The sequence below is a fragment of the Callorhinus ursinus genome, unplaced genomic scaffold (assembly GCF_003265705.2).
Source record: "Callorhinus ursinus isolate GAN/ISIS: 27379988/994484 unplaced genomic scaffold, GSC_fseal_2.0 scaffold27, whole genome shotgun sequence".
Classification (NCBI taxonomy): Eukaryota; Metazoa; Chordata; class Mammalia; order Carnivora; family Otariidae; genus Callorhinus; species Callorhinus ursinus.
The window spans coordinates 12,569,239-12,589,158 of NW_027397089.1; the positions used below are offsets into that span (position 1 = coordinate 12,569,239).

A 19,920-nucleotide genomic window follows, 5' to 3' on the forward strand; every position below is an offset into this window, starting at 1 on the left:
AAAGATGGGTTGAATTTATTTTTAATTTTATTGTGAAAATTTAAAAATGAATGCCAAAGTAAAGAGATTAGTATAATGACCCCCTCCATGCCCATAGCCCAGCTTCAACAATCACCAATGAATTCGCCATCTTGTTACATCTATACTTCCATCCACTGCCCTGCCCTACCCCTACACCCTCACCTGAAAATCATCAAGCAAAAAAATGTTAAACTCTGTGAGCCGCTCAGGGTGTTCTGCTGCCTCAGCTCTGAAGGTTTGAACTCAAGCTAAATTGGCAACTAGGAAAAACAGTAGAAGAGATTCCACAAAAGAGACCCGTAATTTCAAAGGATGCACTTGACAAAACATCAGCATGGCCATGGCAAACAAAGATTTTAAATTGTGACACTGTTTAAATTATAAATCTTTCAATTCATACAGGGACATTGCACATTCTGTGAAGGAAAAGTTTGGGAAGAAACTCTATGATGCATTGTTACGGTAGGTGCTGGGAGTACATAACACTTCAAACATTTTAGGGTTTCACTATTCGAATTCAACAACTTATACACTATCCTGTATTTCTTTTGTTCCAAATACAAAGGAATTAGTAGCCTTTGAATTATATTATATTCATCATTATTATTAGTAGTAATATTATATCATGGGAACGGGTTTTGTTTTATCCTTCATCTGACGAATACTTATAAACAGGTTGTACAAATGAGAACATATTCCCATAAGCAAATAGGCTCTAATTCAATGGGACTCTCATTAAGAGTTAATATATCAATGTGAAACTGAGGGAAATTTCATGAGATTTTTAAGTCAAAATATATATTAAATACATATATTTACTTATATATTAAATTAAAATATTAACATTAAGTAATGTTAAGTAACCTATATTTATGTTTAATAAACATTTAAATACATAATAAAATAAATGAAATATATAAATGTATAAAATAAAATCTAAATAATTAAATCAAAATATATTATAAAAGAATAAAAATATATATAAAATATATGGATTTTGTTAGAATATGAAGAGAAAGCTGTGTTGTCTCCTGACTGATGGTGGCAGGCATGCATCATTTCCTTTAACGAGTAAAAATATCAACTTATAGATGAGATGGACAGTTATGGCCACTTCGGAATGTAGTACTCAAGAGTAGGCAAAATATAATGAAAGTGTCCTTCTGATGGTCAACATTAATGCTTTAGAAATGAATTTTAACTTCTTTTATGCTATCAAAATTGTTCTTTTATCAAACTTCTTCATGCTCTAGGAATTTGTCTATGAGCGTCATCAGGAAACCATGTTTGTTTTATATTTATTTTTAAAGTGCTTGGAACACTGACACCTAGGAAGCATTGAATTAGTGCCTGTTATTTTTATTTTTCTTATTAACATTGTTTTGCCCACAGAGGAGAAATTCCTGACATGGACAAGATTTTGGATCGAGATGATATAACAATTATGAAAAGAGCCATCTTTTCAACCCAGGTAATAAAGAAAAGAGTGCCCAACACTTCCCAAGATTGTTAAAATCAATTTAGACCAATATTTTAATTTATTGGAATGGGCTAGTTTGGGAAATGTGTGAACCCAAAAGCTAGAAAAGTCTTTCTTATGCATTCACCTAAATGAAAACTTGGCTTATTTTCTTTTGAGTGCTTTTCAGGGCTCCTTAAAAAAATTTCATGAAACTTATCTTGTATCCACTTAAAAAGTTCCTTTGGAACCAACATATCCATTTGAAAAACTCTATATATTGCAATGACAACAAAATAGTCCTCAAAATTTTCGAAAAGCATAGCATTTTGAGTCACGATCAAGAAAAGGTGAATGTTTCTCAGTTGAGTGGACTTATTGAAAAAAGGGAAGATAGGCATGCACTGACATCTTGTCATAACAGTGAGGCATTAGGCACCATCAGAGGACAGCCCTGCTAGAAGGATCCAGGAGAGGAGTTCATCTTAAGTCACAATTTCAGGACACCTTCATTCCAAATAGGTCCTAGGAGCAATCAAGAAGTCTAGGCCTTTCACGTAGTGGCTGCAAGTGAGAAACAAAAGTATCATGTGTTCATAATATCCAAAGGAAGTTCTTCAAGCCATTATCCTCCTCTGAAACCCACACAAAACTTAGTCATCATCATTAGTGTCATCCAAAAGATGGAAGGCATAACGGTTGGATGACATGTTGCCAATAACCTATTGTTGAAATTAGTCACACTTATTAATTCTTTCCACAATTGACATTTTCTTTCCTCTGTGACTTCAGCGACAGTCTTTGCCTCCAGTGACCACTCACAACATGATTGATGACTCCACTGATCCCATCCTCAGCACCATTAGACGGATAGGACTTTTCAACAGCCGCACGGACAGAGTCAAGGTAGAACTAATTGTTTACACAAGGCACTTCAAAATGACATAGAATATACTTTTTCAGAATTTATTAGAAGTCTTCCGTATTTGTTTTGACATGTTTCAGAACTATTTCAAATGATATTCCTAAAAAAATTAATTCTGTTTCCTGTCTTGGGTAATTAAAATTTAATGACTATTTTAGTATCATTCTTAACATTGTACAATATTATCAGTAAGAATAGGGAAATTGCCTAATATTTATGATACAAACATATTCTAAGAATTACTTTAATTAGTGAATCTCTGAGATGAAAATGAATTGTCTTTGTTTCTTCCTGATAAAGTTCAACTTTAGGGGAATAATATGAGAAGCTTCCAGTTTCAGAGAATATGACTAATGATTTTTTTATGGAATTTTCTATAGACCAATTCATTCTTTTGACGCTTGAGTTTCTAAATGATTAAGTACAGTGTGAGTTTTTTTATTAAGACCTGGTTTCTGCCACTGTGGAGCTTAGTCTCTCTGATGTGTACTGAGGGAGTACTATGTTCAGGCACAGTGCTAAGTGTGGGACACAATGTTGAACATGTAGACAGTTGCTTATCTCTACTCAATCCCATTCACCAGTATTCAAGATCAGGTTGTCACAAGCTTTTACCAATCTTTTCAAAGGTCCCACTTTTTCTTCCTTTTTTCACCTTTAGCAGATGACTTGAGAATTCAATGTATAAACTCCTTCAGTGCCTCTCAAATATAGATTTTGACCTATTCTTCCCTATTTTCCTTTGGGTTCTGGGGATTGCTGTGGGATCTCATTCCCTCCGACATGCTTGGGAAACTTACCCTGTTAACCTTCCCTTATACTGCAGGTTTACTAGCTCCTTGCCTTGCTGTCTACAGATATTCCTTAAATTTTCTCACATTAGAAAGCAAACAAACTTTGCCTTAACCTGGTCTTCTCTTGATGTTTTTAAATGTTTTGGTCTTTTCTATTCTTCTCTGCAAAATCTCTTGAAAAAAAAAATAGTCTATTTGTAAATTCATTCCTTACCTTGCATTCACTCCTTGATATAGGCATGAGTGGATGTGGTGGAGGGAGACAAGTTAGGGATCTCCTGCCACAGGACAGGAGAGAGATGATAAGGGGCCCTTACAAAGGCCACGCCGGAAGCGCTAGAGAGGACGGAATAATGGAAGAGGTGGTTGTATATAGAAAACATCATACTTCATAACCAATGGTCACTGGGAGGGAAAAAGAGGGAGAAGGCAAGGATGATAGCCTTCTGGCTTCAGTATTTAGTCAACACTTTCTAAAAAACTAAGGAAAGACTTTATCAGAGTTGGCTTGAGGATTGCATCAAGAATTGAGTTCAGTTCTTGGTAGATTGTATTTGAGTTACATGTGAGCTATTCAAGTTAAGATGTTTCACGGGTACTTAGAAAACAGGGCTTAATAGTGAGCTATCAGTGGAGGGGCAGCAGGGGATACCTGGGAATGACGACCTTGCCATGCTGGAAGACCAGGCTGAATGAGCAGAGAAAAAGTGTTGACCCAAGAAAACCTCAAGATTTAAGAGGAGATTAGAGGAGGAAAAGTCAGTGCAAGAAAAGAGCAAGAATTAGAAGAGAAAAATATCTCAGAAATCAAGGCAGGAAAAATTTTCATGGTAGCAGATAGCAACAGCTCATAGTACAGAATTAACTGACACAAGCTGTTTATAAAATGTTCCATGTGGTGTTATCCCATCCATTTTAAACATGTTCTACACACACATGCATGAGTGTGTACATAGACACACACATATGTGTGTATATTTCCCTGTGCCATAGAATTATGGGTGACTTTTATTTTCTCATTTGTGTTTTTGCATTTCCAAAATTTTTACCGCTAGCACACATCACATTATAGGCAGGCTACAGATTTTTCCCTGGAAATGCAGGGATGTATCTCCCAAAGGCACACAATTGGATCAGCACAATTGGATCTGCAGGAACTTACCTCACTTCAGAGTTTATCAGCGCTAATTTGACTTCATTTTCATGTAGTTTAGACCAGTCCTTCTCAATTTTTTTTTCTCTCGGAAAGGAAATAGTGACAGAAAGAAAGCCTATTATTTTCCTGTAGCTTTCTGTTTTACACAACTTTGTCACACTTATGTTTAAACCTGTGGCTCTTCCTCTGAGGATCTGTCCGGTGCCTGGCACACGATATATAAAATAAATATAGACTGAACAGGGGATGTGGAGCCATGACTGTGGTTCATGCTTCCTTTGGTCTCGGGAAGACTGAGTCTGGAAGGTCCCCTGAAATTGGGAGCTCTGAACAAAGTATGCTTTGCTGATGTGTGTGTGTGTGTGTGTGTGTGTGTGTGTGTGTGTTAATATGATAACAGTGAAGCCATTTTTCAGGAAAGGACAAGTACATTATTTCCTAAGTGTTAAACACTTCATCCCTCTGTGTCTTTGCTGTTGTTATTCTTTCTGAAGTGCCCCTATCTCAGCCATTCTAACAGCTTCTTTGGGATCCAACCTAGAAGTCTTTTTTTCCTTTTGTTTGTCCAACATGCATTCATCTACTCCAGACAGGGCAATCACTTTCTTATCTGCATTCTCAAGATGCTTTATATCTACCACAAATATAGGAATCATCACACTGAGTTATTTGTATTTTTAAAATATGTATGTCCATTTCTCCGGTGAGACTGTGAGTTCTTTGAGGCAGCAGTCGTGTCTCATATAAATTTTCTCACATTCCATTCTCTGAGAAGCAGACACCGAGACAGGATTAGATGTGAAAACACTTATTGGTGAAAATGCCTGTGCAGGATAGAGATTGAAAGTGAAAGCAGGTGGGGAGGGGTAGTCCGACGCGGTGGAAAGAGGGGGAAGGAAGGGTGAGGAGGGAAGACCCACAGACTGCAGCCAGTTCTAAACACCTCTCAACCTTTTTTTTTTTTTACAGAAAGTCAAATTTCATTAACAAAAACTAGAATTAATAAAAATTAGCAAATGCATTAAAAATATACACACCTAGCAGCGCTATGTAGTGACTCATAAAGGGAAAAGCGGACCACTAACATGGCTGGTCAGCTAGGGGAAAGAAACACACACACACACACACACACAGAAACATGTGCACTTCTGTGTGTGCCAAAAAGTTTAGTTTTCAACAGTACAATTAATCTATAGCTAACACAGATTCTGAATAATTTTCCAATGCTTCCTTTCTTAATACAAAAGATGCCTCTGTGTGTGTGTGGGGGGGTTGAATTGTGGTTTACTGTGACTTATTTTAAATATATTAGCATTACCACACACATCATCTCCCTATATCTAAACCTTCCTTTTATATTTTACTTTCATGTGATTTGTTCACTTACCAAACAGTTTCAGGTTGGTAGGCAGATGGGTGCCTTATTCTATGAGCAATTGCATGCAAGAATTTTAATAGGGATTCCTATTAGTCGGAGTAGGGATTTTCCAACCAAAAGTTGCCCATTAAAAGAGTCACTGGTTGTGCAGAAATGAGTTGGCACTAGTACCCATCTCTGCCAGGTCTATAGGCTAGAGCAGCTGCTGTAGTTTCTCCAGAGGGGAAGCAGTTGGGGCTGTCAATCGAGATCCCTTGTCTGCCTTTAAATCTCTGCCACTTAATCAATTTGCAAATTTACTTAATCTACCTCAGTCTTCTCATCTGTAAAATGGTGGCAAAATAGGCGCACACTCACAGAATTGTTGTGAGGCTTAAATAAGTGATAGATGCTGCAGTTAGTGCAGTATGTGGCACGTGGCAAGTGCGTGATAAATGTCAGCTCTTATCTGTACTTAGCTGGGTACGTAGCAGATGATGGTGCCCAGTAACTTTCAGAAGAGAGGTGCAAACAGGGTATGACGAGAGTAGAAAATGGAGGATTTATCTTTGCCTGGAGAATTTGATAATGTTTTATAAAAGGATGACATGTTAGCTAGATCTTGACTGATGAGCAGGAGTTTATCATGTGGATAACAGTTCATCATACAGAGAGGCGGCAGAAGTAGATAAAAAGACACAGAAATATAAAAGCACATAGCTTCTGTAGAGTGAATGGAGAAGGAAGTTTGTCTCATACAAATTATGTTTATATAGATAAACTCATGAATAGTTTGAGACTTTCATTGGTTATTATCATGAAGCAAACACACGCACAAGAAATAAAAGAATAGCCCCTTCATAGCAATATACTCTCAAAGCACTGAGATAAATTTTGGTCAACTCATAATTAGGTATTTTATTTATAAATAGTATCCTTTAAAAGCTTAACACTGACTCAGGCCCTGTGCTAATGTGAGTACTCATTTGATCACCTGCATATTTACAGAACTCTATACAGTGGTTCTTAACTCTCGGATGAGTGCTTTTTTTTTAATTTTTTATTGTTATGTTAATCACCATATATTACATCATTAGTTTTTGGTGCAGTGTTCCATGGTTCATTGTTTGTTCATAACACCCAGTGCTCCATGCAGAACGTGCCCTCCTCAATACCCATCACCAGGCTAACCCATCCCCCCACCCCCCTCCCCTCTAGAACCCTCAATTTGTTTTTCAGAGTCCATCATCTCTCATGGTTCGTCTCCCCCTCTGACATACTCCCCTTTTCTTCCTCTCTTGTTATCTTCTTCTTTTTCTTTTTTCACGTTTAGGTCTTTCAACCATTTGGAGTCTATTTTTGTGTGTGGTGTAAGGAAATGGTCCAGTTTCATTCTTCTGCATGTGGCTGTCCAATTTTCCCAACACCATTTGTTGAAGAGACTGTCTTTTTGCCATTGGACATTCTTTCCTGCTTTGTCGAAGATTAGTTGACCATAGAGTTGAGGGTCCATTTCTGGGCTCTCTATTCTGTTCCATTGATCTGTGTGTCTGTTTTTGTGCCAGTACCATACTGTCTTGATGATGACAGCTTTGGAATAGAGCTGGAAGTCCGGAATTGTGATGCCGCCAGCTTTGCTTTTCTTTTTCAGTATTCCTCTGGCTATTCTGGGTCTCTTCTGGTTCCATACAAATTTTAGGATTATTTGTTCCATTTCTTTGAAAAAAGGTGGTTGGTATTTTGATGGGGATTGCATTGAATGTGTAGATTGCTCTAGGTAGCACTGACATCTTCACAATGTTGATTCTCCCATCGGATGAGTGCTTTATATGAATGCAACACATGATTCAGGAAACGTTGCAGATTATTTTGAATTTGAAGTTATCATCAATTCTGCCTCGGCAGTGGGTGTTCTGAGAAAAACCTACAGTGCAGACTCCAAGTCTTGACCCTGTGCCAGTACTCTGTGAAAGTAAATTAACTGCCTGGGATCTTAATTCCCTCACAGGATAAATGTGGTTGGACAACGTTTTGGTTTTTATTTGTTTTTTTTTTTGTTTTTTTCCCCTACTGATCCAGTGCCTGCTGTGAGCCAGGTGCTTTGCTGGGGGCTTTTGTATACAGGATCTCATTTAATCCTACCAGTAACCTTGGGCTGACCTCTAACATCCCTTCCTCTGCCCGGGGCCTCCGTCATTGGCTGTTCAGGGCCCAGAGCAGCTGCATTAGTATTTAGTTATGCTGTCATTCTGTTTGGCTGGAAACAAAAGGAATGAGCCATGATATTTTCATGTTCCAAAATGGGCTTTGGAGAGTACAGATTTTCCCAGGCTCAGAAATGCCAAAGTAGGACAATGAGTTTCGAATCCCTGTTTGCTGATATCTGCCAGGAGTACAGTGGTCTGCTGATTTGATGATTGTCTGGACACAGGATCTGCGTCTTTGTTTCTTTTCCTCATGCACGACTTTGCACACAATAAGGACTCAAATCATGTTCTATGGAGGAAAATGTTTTATTTTTATTTTGGGATTTGTGATTGTGATTGAACTATCATTTTTAGGTACTACTTTTGGATATTTTACCATTTTATTGCTTAGGTTTAACCTAGGTCCCATTTGTAGATCTCCTGACGTGGAACTAATGTATATATTTTATTTATAATATTTATAATTTATTTCTAAAATTACAGTAATGAGAATGTCATGATGTTGCTAGGATTAAATGAAATAATATATGAGAACATTATTTATAATATATAAAGTATCCTACAACTGTTATCATTGTTGTTATATATCCAAATTAGGGTTTTTCTTCAAAGTAACCTCTTTGGAAAAATATACACTTATTCTTTTATTATATATGTTACATTATATTTATATACAATATAAATAATATATATTTTTATATGTATATTATATGGCATATACTATATAATATATAATAACATATTATATATTATGGCATATAATACCTAATATATACAGCATAAATATATACTATATATCATATATTATGTATGTTATATATGTATGTATATGATGTATATTATTTATATGTGTACAATATAAATACTATATAGTATATACTATATATATATTACATATATATATAATCCCAATGCTTTTACATCAGATTTTATTTATTTTTAATAACTACTAACTATGGGGAGAGGCTGACAAATTACCTAATAATGGTTCAAGAAAAACTTCAATAAATAGGAGAAATTGGAGAATTCTTTCATCCAGGTGACCACTTAAGTAGCCGTTCTAATCACACCTTCCCAATGATAGCCATTCTCTCTCTTGTCTCTGCCTTTGCATAACATTACAGGCAGTGCAGTCTCAGTACCAGCTCATACCAGTGCATGAGAACCAAGTGCTAAATTCTCAGAAATTTTGTGAACCAGTTTTTTTTCCATTTTTTAATTGTTATGTTAATCACCATACATTACATCATTAGTTTTTGACGTAGTGTTCCATGATTCATTGTTTGTGCATAACACCCAGTGCTCCACACAGAATGTGCCCTCCTTAATACCCATCACCAGGCTAACCGATCCCCCCACTCCCTCCCCTCTAGAACCCTCAGTTTGTTTTTCAGAGTCCATCGTCTCTCATGGTTCGTCTCCCCCTCCGACTTACTCCCCTTCATTTTTCCCCTCCTGCTATCTTCTTCTTCTTCTTTTTTTCTTAACATATATTGCATTATTTGTTTCAGAAGGTGAGCCAGTTTTAAAAATAGCTATTTTTTAAAAATTAAATTATATCAACTTAAAATATAAATCAATTATATTAAAATGAAAGGTAATGCTCAAACTCATCACGTCCTAATCGTTTACTACATTTTATGATGATCTATGCACTTGAAGCTACTTATGGCTATTGTACCCACCTGTGGTGGAAATATTCTATAATGGTGTGCTATTGCCTTCCCCATCTCCAGTTCAGTGACATCACATTGGTAGCTTGAAACCGACCATAGGGGGAGTATCTAGAGAGTGAAAATAGGTGAACACTACACATCATGGCTTGATTAATTAATTGTGTATCGATTGTCTTGACTTAAGAAGGTGGTAGAGAAATATGAACAATACAGATTAAACTTAGAAGGGTTGTGTCTACAGTCATCACACAAAATTGTGAGTGGCACAAAAATATGAGGAAATATTTTTTCCATATTCAAAAGCTAATATCGAACTCAGGAAAGAAGTCACTTCATAACTACATTTGGTTCATCAGTTGAAACCATAAGTTGGTTCTGAATACAGGATTTTTGCAAAAGTCAACAAAAGCATGTGGGAGTATTTAACCATCTAGAATTTATAATAAGGAGTGTATTACACATATTTTATTGGACTTCATTCTTTAGAGAAGTTTTAGGTTCACAGCAAAGTTGAGCAGAAAGTACAGAGAGTTCCCACATAACCCTGCCCACACACATACACAGCCTCCCCCACTGTCCACATATCATACCAGGATCTTATATTTGTTACAATTGATGAACCTACATTGACACATTATTATCCACCAAGATTCAGTTTACATTAAGTTATGCTCTTGGTGCTTTACCTTCTGTGACTTTTGATGAATGTATAATGACATGTATCCATCATTACAAAATCATACAGAATAGTTTCACTGCCCTAATATTCTTTGTACTCTGCTTAGTCAACCCTGCCCTCATCCAAGCACCGATCTTTTTTCTGGCTTCATAGTTCTGCCTTTTCCAGAATATCATATAGTTGGAATCATATAGTGTGTGGCCTTTCAGATTGGTTTTTTTCACTTAGTAATGTACATTTAATTTTTTTCCATGTCTTTTCATGGCTTGATAGCTCATTTCTCCTTAGCATTGAATAATATTCCATTGTCTGGACAGTTTATTTGCTCATCTATTAAAGGTTATCTTGATTGCTCCCAAGTTTTATCAGTTATGAATAAAGCTGATACAAACATCTGTGTGCAGGTTTTTGTGTGTACATTTTTTATTATTTGGAAATTGTATGCTATACATTCTTTTTTTTTTCATTGAATCAATATTTATTACGCACCAACGAGTACCAGGCACTATTCTAGGTACTGGAGATACAGCAATGAACAAAACAGAAGTCCCTGTCTTCATGGAACTTACATACTGGTAGGGCGAAAATGGACAAATAAAGTCACCAAGTGAGGACAGTAGATCAGATGGTAATAGGTGTTGTGGAAGAAAAGAAACAAGAAAGGGATGAGGAGTGACAGGGGTCAGGGCTGTCACTTTGCACAGGGTGCCATTTTATTTATTTATTTTTAAATAATTTTTTATTGTTATGTTAATCAACATACATTACATCATTAGTTTTTGATATAGTGTTCCATGATTCATTGTTTGTGCATAACACCCAGTGCTCCACACAGAATGTGCCCTCTTTAATACCCATCACCAGGCTAACCCATCCCCCCACCCCCCTCCCCTCTAGAACCCTCAGTTTGTTTTTCAGAGTCCATCGTCTCTCATGGTTTGTCTCCCCCTCTGATTCCCCCCCTTCATTCTTCCCCTCCTGCTATCTTCTTCTTTTTTTTTCTTAACATATATTGCATTATTTGTTTCAGAAGTACAGATCCATGATTCATCAGTCTTGTACAATTCACAGGGCTCACCATAGCACATACCCTCCCCAATGTCTGTCACCCAGCCACCCAATCCCTCCCACCACCCACCACTCCAGCAACCCTCAGTTTGTTTCCTGAGATTAAGAATTCCTCATATCAGTGAGGTCATATGATACATGTCTTTCTCTGATTGACTTATTTCACTCAGCATAACACCCTCCAGTTCCATCCACGTCGTTGCAAATGGCAAGATCTTATTCCTTTTGATGGCTGCATAATATTCCATTGTATATATATACCACATCTTCTTTATCCATTCATCTGTCGATGGACATCTTGGCTTTTTCCACAGTTTGGCTATTGTGGACATTGCTGCTATAAACATTGGGGCACACGTACCCCTTCGGATCCCTACATTTGTATCTTTGTGGTAAATACCCAGGAGTGCAATTGCTGGATCATATGGTAGCTCTATTATCAACTGTTTGAGGAACCTCCATACTGTTTTCCAGAGTGGTTGCACCAGCTTGCATTCCCACCAACAGTGTAGGAGGGTTCCCCTTTCTCCACATCCCCGCCAACATCTGTCATTTCCTGACTTGTTAATTGTAGCCATTCTGACGGGTGTGAGGTGGTATCTCATTGAGGTTTTGATTTGGATTTCCCTGATGCCGAGCAATGTGGAGCACTTTTTCATGTGTCTGTTGGCCATTTGGATGTCTTCTTTGGAAAAATGTCTGTTCGTGTCTTCTGTCCATTTCTTGATTGGATCATTTGTTCTTTGGGTGTTGAGTTTGGTAAGTTCTTTATAGATTTTGGATACTAGCCCTTTATCTGATATGTCATTTGCAAATATTTTCTCCCATTCTGTCGGTTATCTTTTGGTTTTGTGGACTGTTTCTTTTGCTGTGCAAACGCTTTTTATCTTGATGAAATCCCAATAGTTCATTTTTGCCCTTGCTTTCCTTGCCTTTGGCGATGTTTCTAGGAAGAAGTTGCTGTGGCTGAGGTCGAAGAGGTTGCTACCTGTGTTCTCCTTTAGGATTTTGATAGACTCCTGTCTCACGTTTAGGTCTTTCAACCATTTGGAGTCTATTTTTGTGTGTGGTGTAAGGAAATGGTCCAGTTTCATTCTTCTGCATGTGGCTGTCCAATTTTCCCAACACCATTTGTTGAAGAGACTGTCTTTTTGCCATTGGACATTCTTTCCTGCTTTGTCGAAGATTAGTTGACCATAGAGTTGAGGGTCCATTTCTGGGCTCTCTATTCTGTTCCATTGATCTGTGTGTCTGTTTTTGTGCCAGTACCATACTGTCTTGATGATGACAGCTTTGGAATAGAGCTGGAAGTCCGGAATTGTGATGCCGCCAGCTTTGCTTTTCTTTTTCAGTATTCCTCTGGCTATTCTGGGTCTCTTCTGGTTCCATACAAATTTTAGGATTATTTGTTCCATTTCCTCGAAAAAGGTGGTTGGTATTTTGATGGGGATTGCATTAAATGTGTAGACTGCTCTAGGTAGCACTGACATCTTCACAATGTTTGTTCTTCCAATCCATGAGCATGGAACGTTTTTCCACTTCTTTGTGTCTTCTTCAATTTCTTTCATGAGTATTTTATAGTTTTCTGAGTACAGATCCTTTGCCTCTTTGGTTAAATTTATTCCTAGGTATCTTATGGATTTGGGTGCAATTGTAAATGGGATCGACTCCTTGATTTGTCTCTCTTCTGTCTTGTTCTTGGTGTATAGGAATGCCACTGATTTCTGTGCATTGATTTTATATCCTGCTACTTTACTGAATTCCTGTATGAGTTCTAGCAGTTTTGGGGTGGAGTCTCTTGGGTTTTCCACATAAAGTATCATATCATCTGCAAAGAGTGAGAGTTTGACTTCCTCTCTGCCAATTTGGATGCCTTTGATTTCTTTTTTTTGTCTGATTGCTGTGGCTAGGACTTCTAATACTATGTTAAATAGCAGTGGTGAGAGTGCACATCCCTGCCGCGTTCCTGACCTTAGGGGAAAAGCTCTCAGCTTTTCCCCGTTGAGAATGGTATTTGCTGTAGGTTTTTCATAGATGGCTTTTAGGATATTGAGGTATGTACCCTCTATCCCTATCCTCTGAAGAGTTTTGATCAAGAAAGGATGCTGTACTTTGTCAAATGCTTTTTCTGCATCTATTGAGAGGATCATATGATTCTTGTTCTTTCTTTTGTTAATGTATTGTATCACATTGACGATTTGCGGATGTTGAACCATCCTTGCAGCCCAGGGATAAATCCCACTTGGTCATGGTGAATAATCCTTTTAATGTACTGTAGGATCCTATTGGCTAGTATTTTGGTGAGAATTTTTGCATCCATATTCATCAAGGATATTGGTCTGTAATTCTCCTTTTTGATGGGGTCTTTGTCTGGTTTTGGGATCAAGGTAATGGTGGCCTCATAAAATGAGTTTGGAAGTTTTCCTTCCATTTCTATTTTTTGGAACAGTTTCAGGAGAAAAGGTATTAATTCTTCTTTAAATGTTTGGTAGAATTCCCCTGGGAAGCCATCTGGCCCTGGGCTTTTGTTTGTTGGGAGATTTTGGATGACTGCTTCAATTTCCTTAGTGGTTATAGGTCTGTTCAGGTTTTCTATTTCTTCCTGGTTCAATTTTGGTAGTTGATACATCTCTAGGAATGCACCCATTTCTTCCAGGTTATCTAATTCGCTGGCATAGAGTTGCTCATAATATGTTCTTATAATTGTTTGTATTTCTTTGGTGTTGGTTGTGATCTCTCCTCTTTCATTCATGATTTTGTTGATTTGGGTCATTTCTCTTTTCTTTTTGATCAGTCTGGCCAGGGGTTTATCAATCTTGTTAATTCTTTCAAAGACCCACCTCCTAGTTTCGTTGATCTGTTCTACTGTTCTTTTGGTTTCTATTTCATTGATTTCTGCTCTGATCTTTATGATTTCTCTTCTCCTGCTGGGTTTAGGCTTTATTTGCTGTTCTTTCTCCAGCTCCTTTAGGTGTAGGGTTAGGTTGTGTATTTGAGACCTTTCTTGTTTCTTGAGAAAGGCTTGTATTGCTATATACTTTCCTCTCAGGACTGCCTTTGCTGTATCCCAAAGATTTTGAACAGTTGTGTTTTCATTTTCATTGGTTTCCATGAATTTTTTAAATTCTTTTTTAATTTCCTGGTTGACCCATTCATTCTTTAGTAGGATGCTCTTTAGCCTCCATGTATTTGAGTTCTTTCCGACTTTCCTCTTGTGATTGAGTTCTAGTTTCAAAGCACTGTGGTCTGAAAATATGCAGGGAATAATCCCAATCTTTTGGTACCGGTTGAGACCTGATTTGTGACCTAGGATGTGATCAATTCTGGAGAATGTTCCATGGGCACTAGAGAAGAATGTGTATTCCGTTGCTTTGGGATGGAATGTTCTGAATATGTCTGTAAAGTCCATTTGGTCCAGTGTTTCATCTAAAGTCTTTATTTCCTTGTTGATCTTTTGCTTAGATGATCTGTTCATTTCAGTCAGGGGGGTGTTAAAGTCCCCCACTATTATTGTATTGTTGTCAATGTGTTTCTTTGCTTTTGTTGTTAATTGCCTTATATACTTGGCTGCTCCCACGTTAGGGGCATAGATATTTACAATTGTTAGATCTTCTTGTTGGAGAGACCCTTTAAGTAGGATATAGTGTCCTTCTTCATCTCTTATTACAGTCTTTGTTTTAAAATCTAATTTGTCTGATATAAGGATTGCCACCCCAGCTTTCTTTTGGTGTCCATTAGCATAGCAAATGGTTTTCCACCCCCTCACTTTCAATCTGGGGGTGTCTTTGGGTCTAAAATGAGTCTCTTGCAGACAGCATATTGATGGATCTTGTTTTTTAATCCAATATGATAGCCTGTGTCTTTTGATTGGGGCATTGAGCCCATATACATTCAGGGTAACTAGTGAAAAGTATGAATTTAGTGCCATTGTATTGCCTGTAAGGTGACTGTTACTGTATATTGTCTGTGCTCCTTTCTGATCTATGCTGCTTTTAGGCTCTCTTTTTGCTTAGAGGACATCTTTCAATATTTCTTGTAGGGCTGGTTTCGTGTTTGCAAATTCCTCTAGTTTTTGTTTGTCCTGGAAGCTTTTTCTCTCTCCTTCTATTTTCAATGATAGCCTAGCTGGATATAGTATTCTTGGCTGCATATTTTTCTCATTTAGTGCTCTGAAGATATCATGCCAGTCCTTTCTGGCCTGCCAGGTCTCTGTGGATAGGTCTGTTGCCAATTTAATATTTCTACCATTGTAGGTTACATATCTCTTCTCCCGAGCTGCTTTCAGGATTTTCTCTTTGTCTCTGAGACTCGTAAGTTTTACTATTAGATGTCGGGGTGTTGACCTATTTTTATTGATTTTGAGAGGGGTTCTCTGTGCCTCCTGGATTTTGATGCCTGTTTCCTTCCCCACATTAGGGAAGTTCTCTGCTATTATTTGCTCCAATATACCTTCTGCCCCTCTCTCTCTTTCTTCTTCTTCTGGGATCCCAATTATTCTAATGTTGTTTCGTCTTATCCTATGGCTTATCTCTCGAATTCTGCCCTTGTGATCCTGTAGTTGTTTATCTGTCTTTTTCTCAGCTTCTTTATTTTCCATCATTTGGTCTTCTATATTGCTGATTCTTTCTTCTGCCTCATTTATCCTAGCAGTTAGTGCCCCCATTTTTTATTGCACCTCATTAATAGCCTTTTTGATTTCGACTTGGTTAGATTTTAGTTCTTTTATTTCTCCAGAAAGGGTTTCTCTGATAACTTCCACACTTTTTTCAAGCCCAGCTAGTATCTTTAAAGTCATGATTCTGAACTCTAGGTCCGACATCGTACTAATGTCAGTATTGAGTAGGTCCCTGGCAGACGGTACTACCTCTTGTTCTTTTTGCTGAGGTGATTTTTTTCATCTTGTCATTTTGTCCAGAGAAGAACAGATGAATGAGAGAACAGAATGCTAACAGGTTAACAATGTCTCCAGCAAATATACTCTATACAAATCAGAAAAGACCTGAAACCAAGGGACAAGAAAGGGAAAGAAAGAAGAGAAAAAAAAGGAAAAAGAAAAAGAAAAACAAACAAAAACAGAACAAAACAAAAAAAACCAGAATATGATCAAATATGATCAGGCTAGTGCATAGATCAGTGCCACACACTAGCTTTTGGGCATATTTTGGTCTGTTAGAAGAAAATGGTTGCTAAAATTTTAAAGGAAGAAAGACTTATATATGTACAAAATAAGGGTTGATACAATGAAGGGATGGCAGATGACTGTAAAGATGAAAATTATAAAAGATTTTATAGAAGGAATTGATAAGATAAGAAGTTGTTTTTAAAAAGAAAGAAGAAGATTTAAAAAGAAAAAGAAAAAAGAAAAAAAAGGGAGAGAATGTGATCAGGCAGGAGACTAGAACAAAGCCATACACTAGTGATTTAGGGTATATTTTGATCTGTTAGAAGAAATTGTATCTCAAAAATTTAAAGAGAGAACAACTTATATATATATGCCAAAAATAAGGGTAACTACTATGAAGGGATAAAAATATGACTCTAAAAATGAATAATAAAAAATGTTTTCTTAAAAAAGGGATTGATAAGATGTTGTTTGAAAAAGGGAAAAAGAAAAATTCAAAAAAAGTTAAAAAAATTAACTTTGAAAAACTAATGAATTATGGTAAAAAAGCCATGAATTCTATGTGCAGTATTCCCCTAGCGCTGGAGTTCTCCCATTCTCCTTGATCGGTAAACTTGGTCTTGGCTTGCTGGCTGTTCGTGCTGATCTTCTGGGGGAGGGCCCTGTTGCTGTGGTTCCCAAATGTCTTTGCCGGAGGCGGAATTGCCCCGCCCTTGTCGGTCCCAGCTAAGCAAGCTGCTCGGGTTTGCTCTCAGGAGCTTTTGTTCCCTGCAAGTTCTTGGTACAGTTTTGGAGGACCAGGGTGAAAATGGTGGCCTCCCAATCTCTGCCCGGAGGAGCTGAGAACTTGGGGCCCCGCTCCTCAGTGTGCCCCCAGAGAAAAGCAGTCACTCCCGTCTCCCCGGTCTCTGGCCGCACTCCGTGCTCACCCGGCCTGTGATCGAGCGTTTCTATCTCTGGCACCCGACCCCGTGTGGAGTCTCCAAACCCAGCAGATCCCTGCGGTGCACTCCTGCGCCGCTCCTCCCTTTGGGAGGAAGGAGAGTCTCCCCGGCTCTGCCGCTTGTTGGGTCCCTGCTGGAGGAGCAGTAGCCCGACTGTGCCGCGGATCACAGTTTATGGCAACCCCGAGCTGAGAGCCCGCGCCTCGGCTCCGTCTCTGCAGCCGGCTTCCCCGCTCTGATACCTGGGAGCTCTGCTGCACTCAGTCACCCTCGGTCTTTCTGTGACCCCGAGGGTCCTGAGACCACACTGTTCCAGGAGGTTTCCACCCCCAGCTTAGCCCCTGGAGCGACGTCCCTCAGCGGAGCCGGCTTCTAAAAGTTCCGATTTTGTGCTTTGCGCGCGGCTCTATCACTTGCCAGAAGCGGCCCACGGAGGCCCCCTCCCCCGCCGTTTATCCTCCCGAATATCGCCTCGGATTCACTTCTCCGCATGTCCTACCTTCCAGAAAGTGGTCGCTTTTCCGTTCAGAGTGTTGTTACTCTTCTTATCTTCGATCTCCCGTTGAGTTCGTAGGTGTTCAGAATGGTTTGGTCCCTATTCAGCTGAATTCCTGAGACCAGACGAAATCCAGGTCTCCTACTCCTCCGCCATCTGCTATACATTCTTTATATCAGTAAAATGTATAGTAAATTTATGTACAAATATATTCTTATATCTTGGTTTTTCATTCTTAAACATGTACCAGAACACCACTGCTTAAAGGCCATCATAAATACTTTGGCTTTTACTCTGAGTGAAATGGGAAGCCACTGAAGGATTTTGAGCAGGGGAGTACCTGGCACTTTTAAATTTTCACTCTAGTCGTACTGAGTAGAGACCTTGGCAGAATAGAAGCAGGGAGCTAGGTTAGGAGGTGATTACCTCCAGGTGAGAGAGGATAGTAACTTGGATGAAGGTTTCTAGTCTGATCTAATCTAGATGAGATTCCTAGTACATCTCTGTCCCTTAGTTCCATTTCCCTGGGCTAACCTGTGTCTGGCGCAAAGGAGGGCAGCCAGTTACATAGCTCCCATCTTTCCTGCTCCAGGTAGGAGCAAACTGAGAAATAAGACAGCAGTCAGCCATTAGGAAACAAAATAAAACCTTTATTGTTGGGATGCCTGGTTGGCTCAGTTGGTAGAGCATGTGACCTTTTTTTTTTGCTAAGATTTATTTATTTGACAGAGAGAAAGAGAGAGAGAGCACACAAACATGGGGAGCGGGAGGCAGAGGGAGAAGCAGACTCCCTACTGAGCAGAGAGCCTGATGCGGGGCTCCATCCCAGGACCCTGGGATCACGACCTGAGCTGAAGGCAGATGCTTAATGGACTGAGCCACCCAGGTGCCCAGAGCATGTGACTCTTGATCTCAGGGTTGTGAGTTTGAGCCCCACGTTGGGTGTATAAATTACTTGAAAAATAAGATCTTTAAAAAAAAACCTTTATTTTCGATAACAATCTGGGTTGAAGGATGTAGTTTAGCATGAGAACAAAAATGGTCATATTAACTCCCTTTCCTCCAATCCAGGCCTTGGAACCTGAGAGAAAGTTAGTCCACAGAGTAGATACTTACACAGAATGGAGTGAGAGAAAAAAGCACCCAAGCTTATTTCTTTTTCTTTTTTTCTCCTCTCTCTCTCCCTGAATCTAGAACACAAGGCTTCTACAGTATCAAAATACCGAAATGTAGGAGAGTTTTGCTTTAATTTCTTCTTTTCTTTTTTTCTCATTAGAATTTTCCTTTTTTAGGTAATTTTGCACCCAGAGTTTCTATCATCCACCAGCCCCTTATTACCCATGGATTATGAAGAGTTTGTCCGAGGTTGTCATCTTGGAGTATTTCCATCATACTATGAACCGTGGGGTTATACTCCAGGTATGTGGCATGTATAGATTGTGGAATGTTTTAATTTTTTATTAATCTATTATTTTATGCACATGGATATAATATTCAAAGCTGATATGTAATTTCTACTAAGGTTAAATTATAATAATATACTGTATGACAAAGAAAAAGAATGTGTTATAAAGATTATGTATTATTGAGTTATCTCTACCAGTCCCAACTATTCATATAAAGGAGAAACTGAGTGCAAGTAGGTTTAAGATGAGAAACAATGGTCCAGCAAAAGTGTTCTCTAAAACATATTTCAGAATTTTTTTAAATTAATGGATGTACTTAATTTTTAATAGGTAACACATTCACATAGTTAAGGAAACAAAGAGTATAAGAAGGTGTACAGTGAAAAGTCTTCTTCACACCCTTGTCACTCAAAAAAGAGGTACTTTTAAGATAAAATGTCAGTTCGGTGATAGGTATTATGACCCTGACATCATTCCATTCAGATCCTCCACCTCTTCATCTGCCTTTTTTTTTTCCTCCCCGTTGGTGGATTCCCAGATGCACTACCTATTTTTCTTTTTTGTTCCCTATGAGCATGTTTGTCATTGGTATCAAGAGCAATCGATTTGT

At 38.3% G+C, this 19,920-nt stretch overlaps 1 protein-coding gene across 1 annotated transcript in view; it reads left to right on the top strand.

Moving 5' to 3' along the window:
* GYS2 (glycogen synthase 2) overlaps positions 1–19,920 on the top strand; it is a 70,366-nt gene that overhangs the window by 37,195 nt on the left and 13,251 nt on the right. Inside the window, exons 9-12 of the mRNA XM_025879872.2 lie at positions 424–483; positions 1,414–1,492; positions 2,273–2,386; positions 19,197–19,323. Of these exons, the coding sequence (XP_025735657.1) occupies positions 424–483; positions 1,414–1,492; positions 2,273–2,386; positions 19,197–19,323 (380 nt within the window). The remainder of the gene's footprint in view (positions 1–423; positions 484–1,413; positions 1,493–2,272; positions 2,387–19,196; positions 19,324–19,920) is intronic.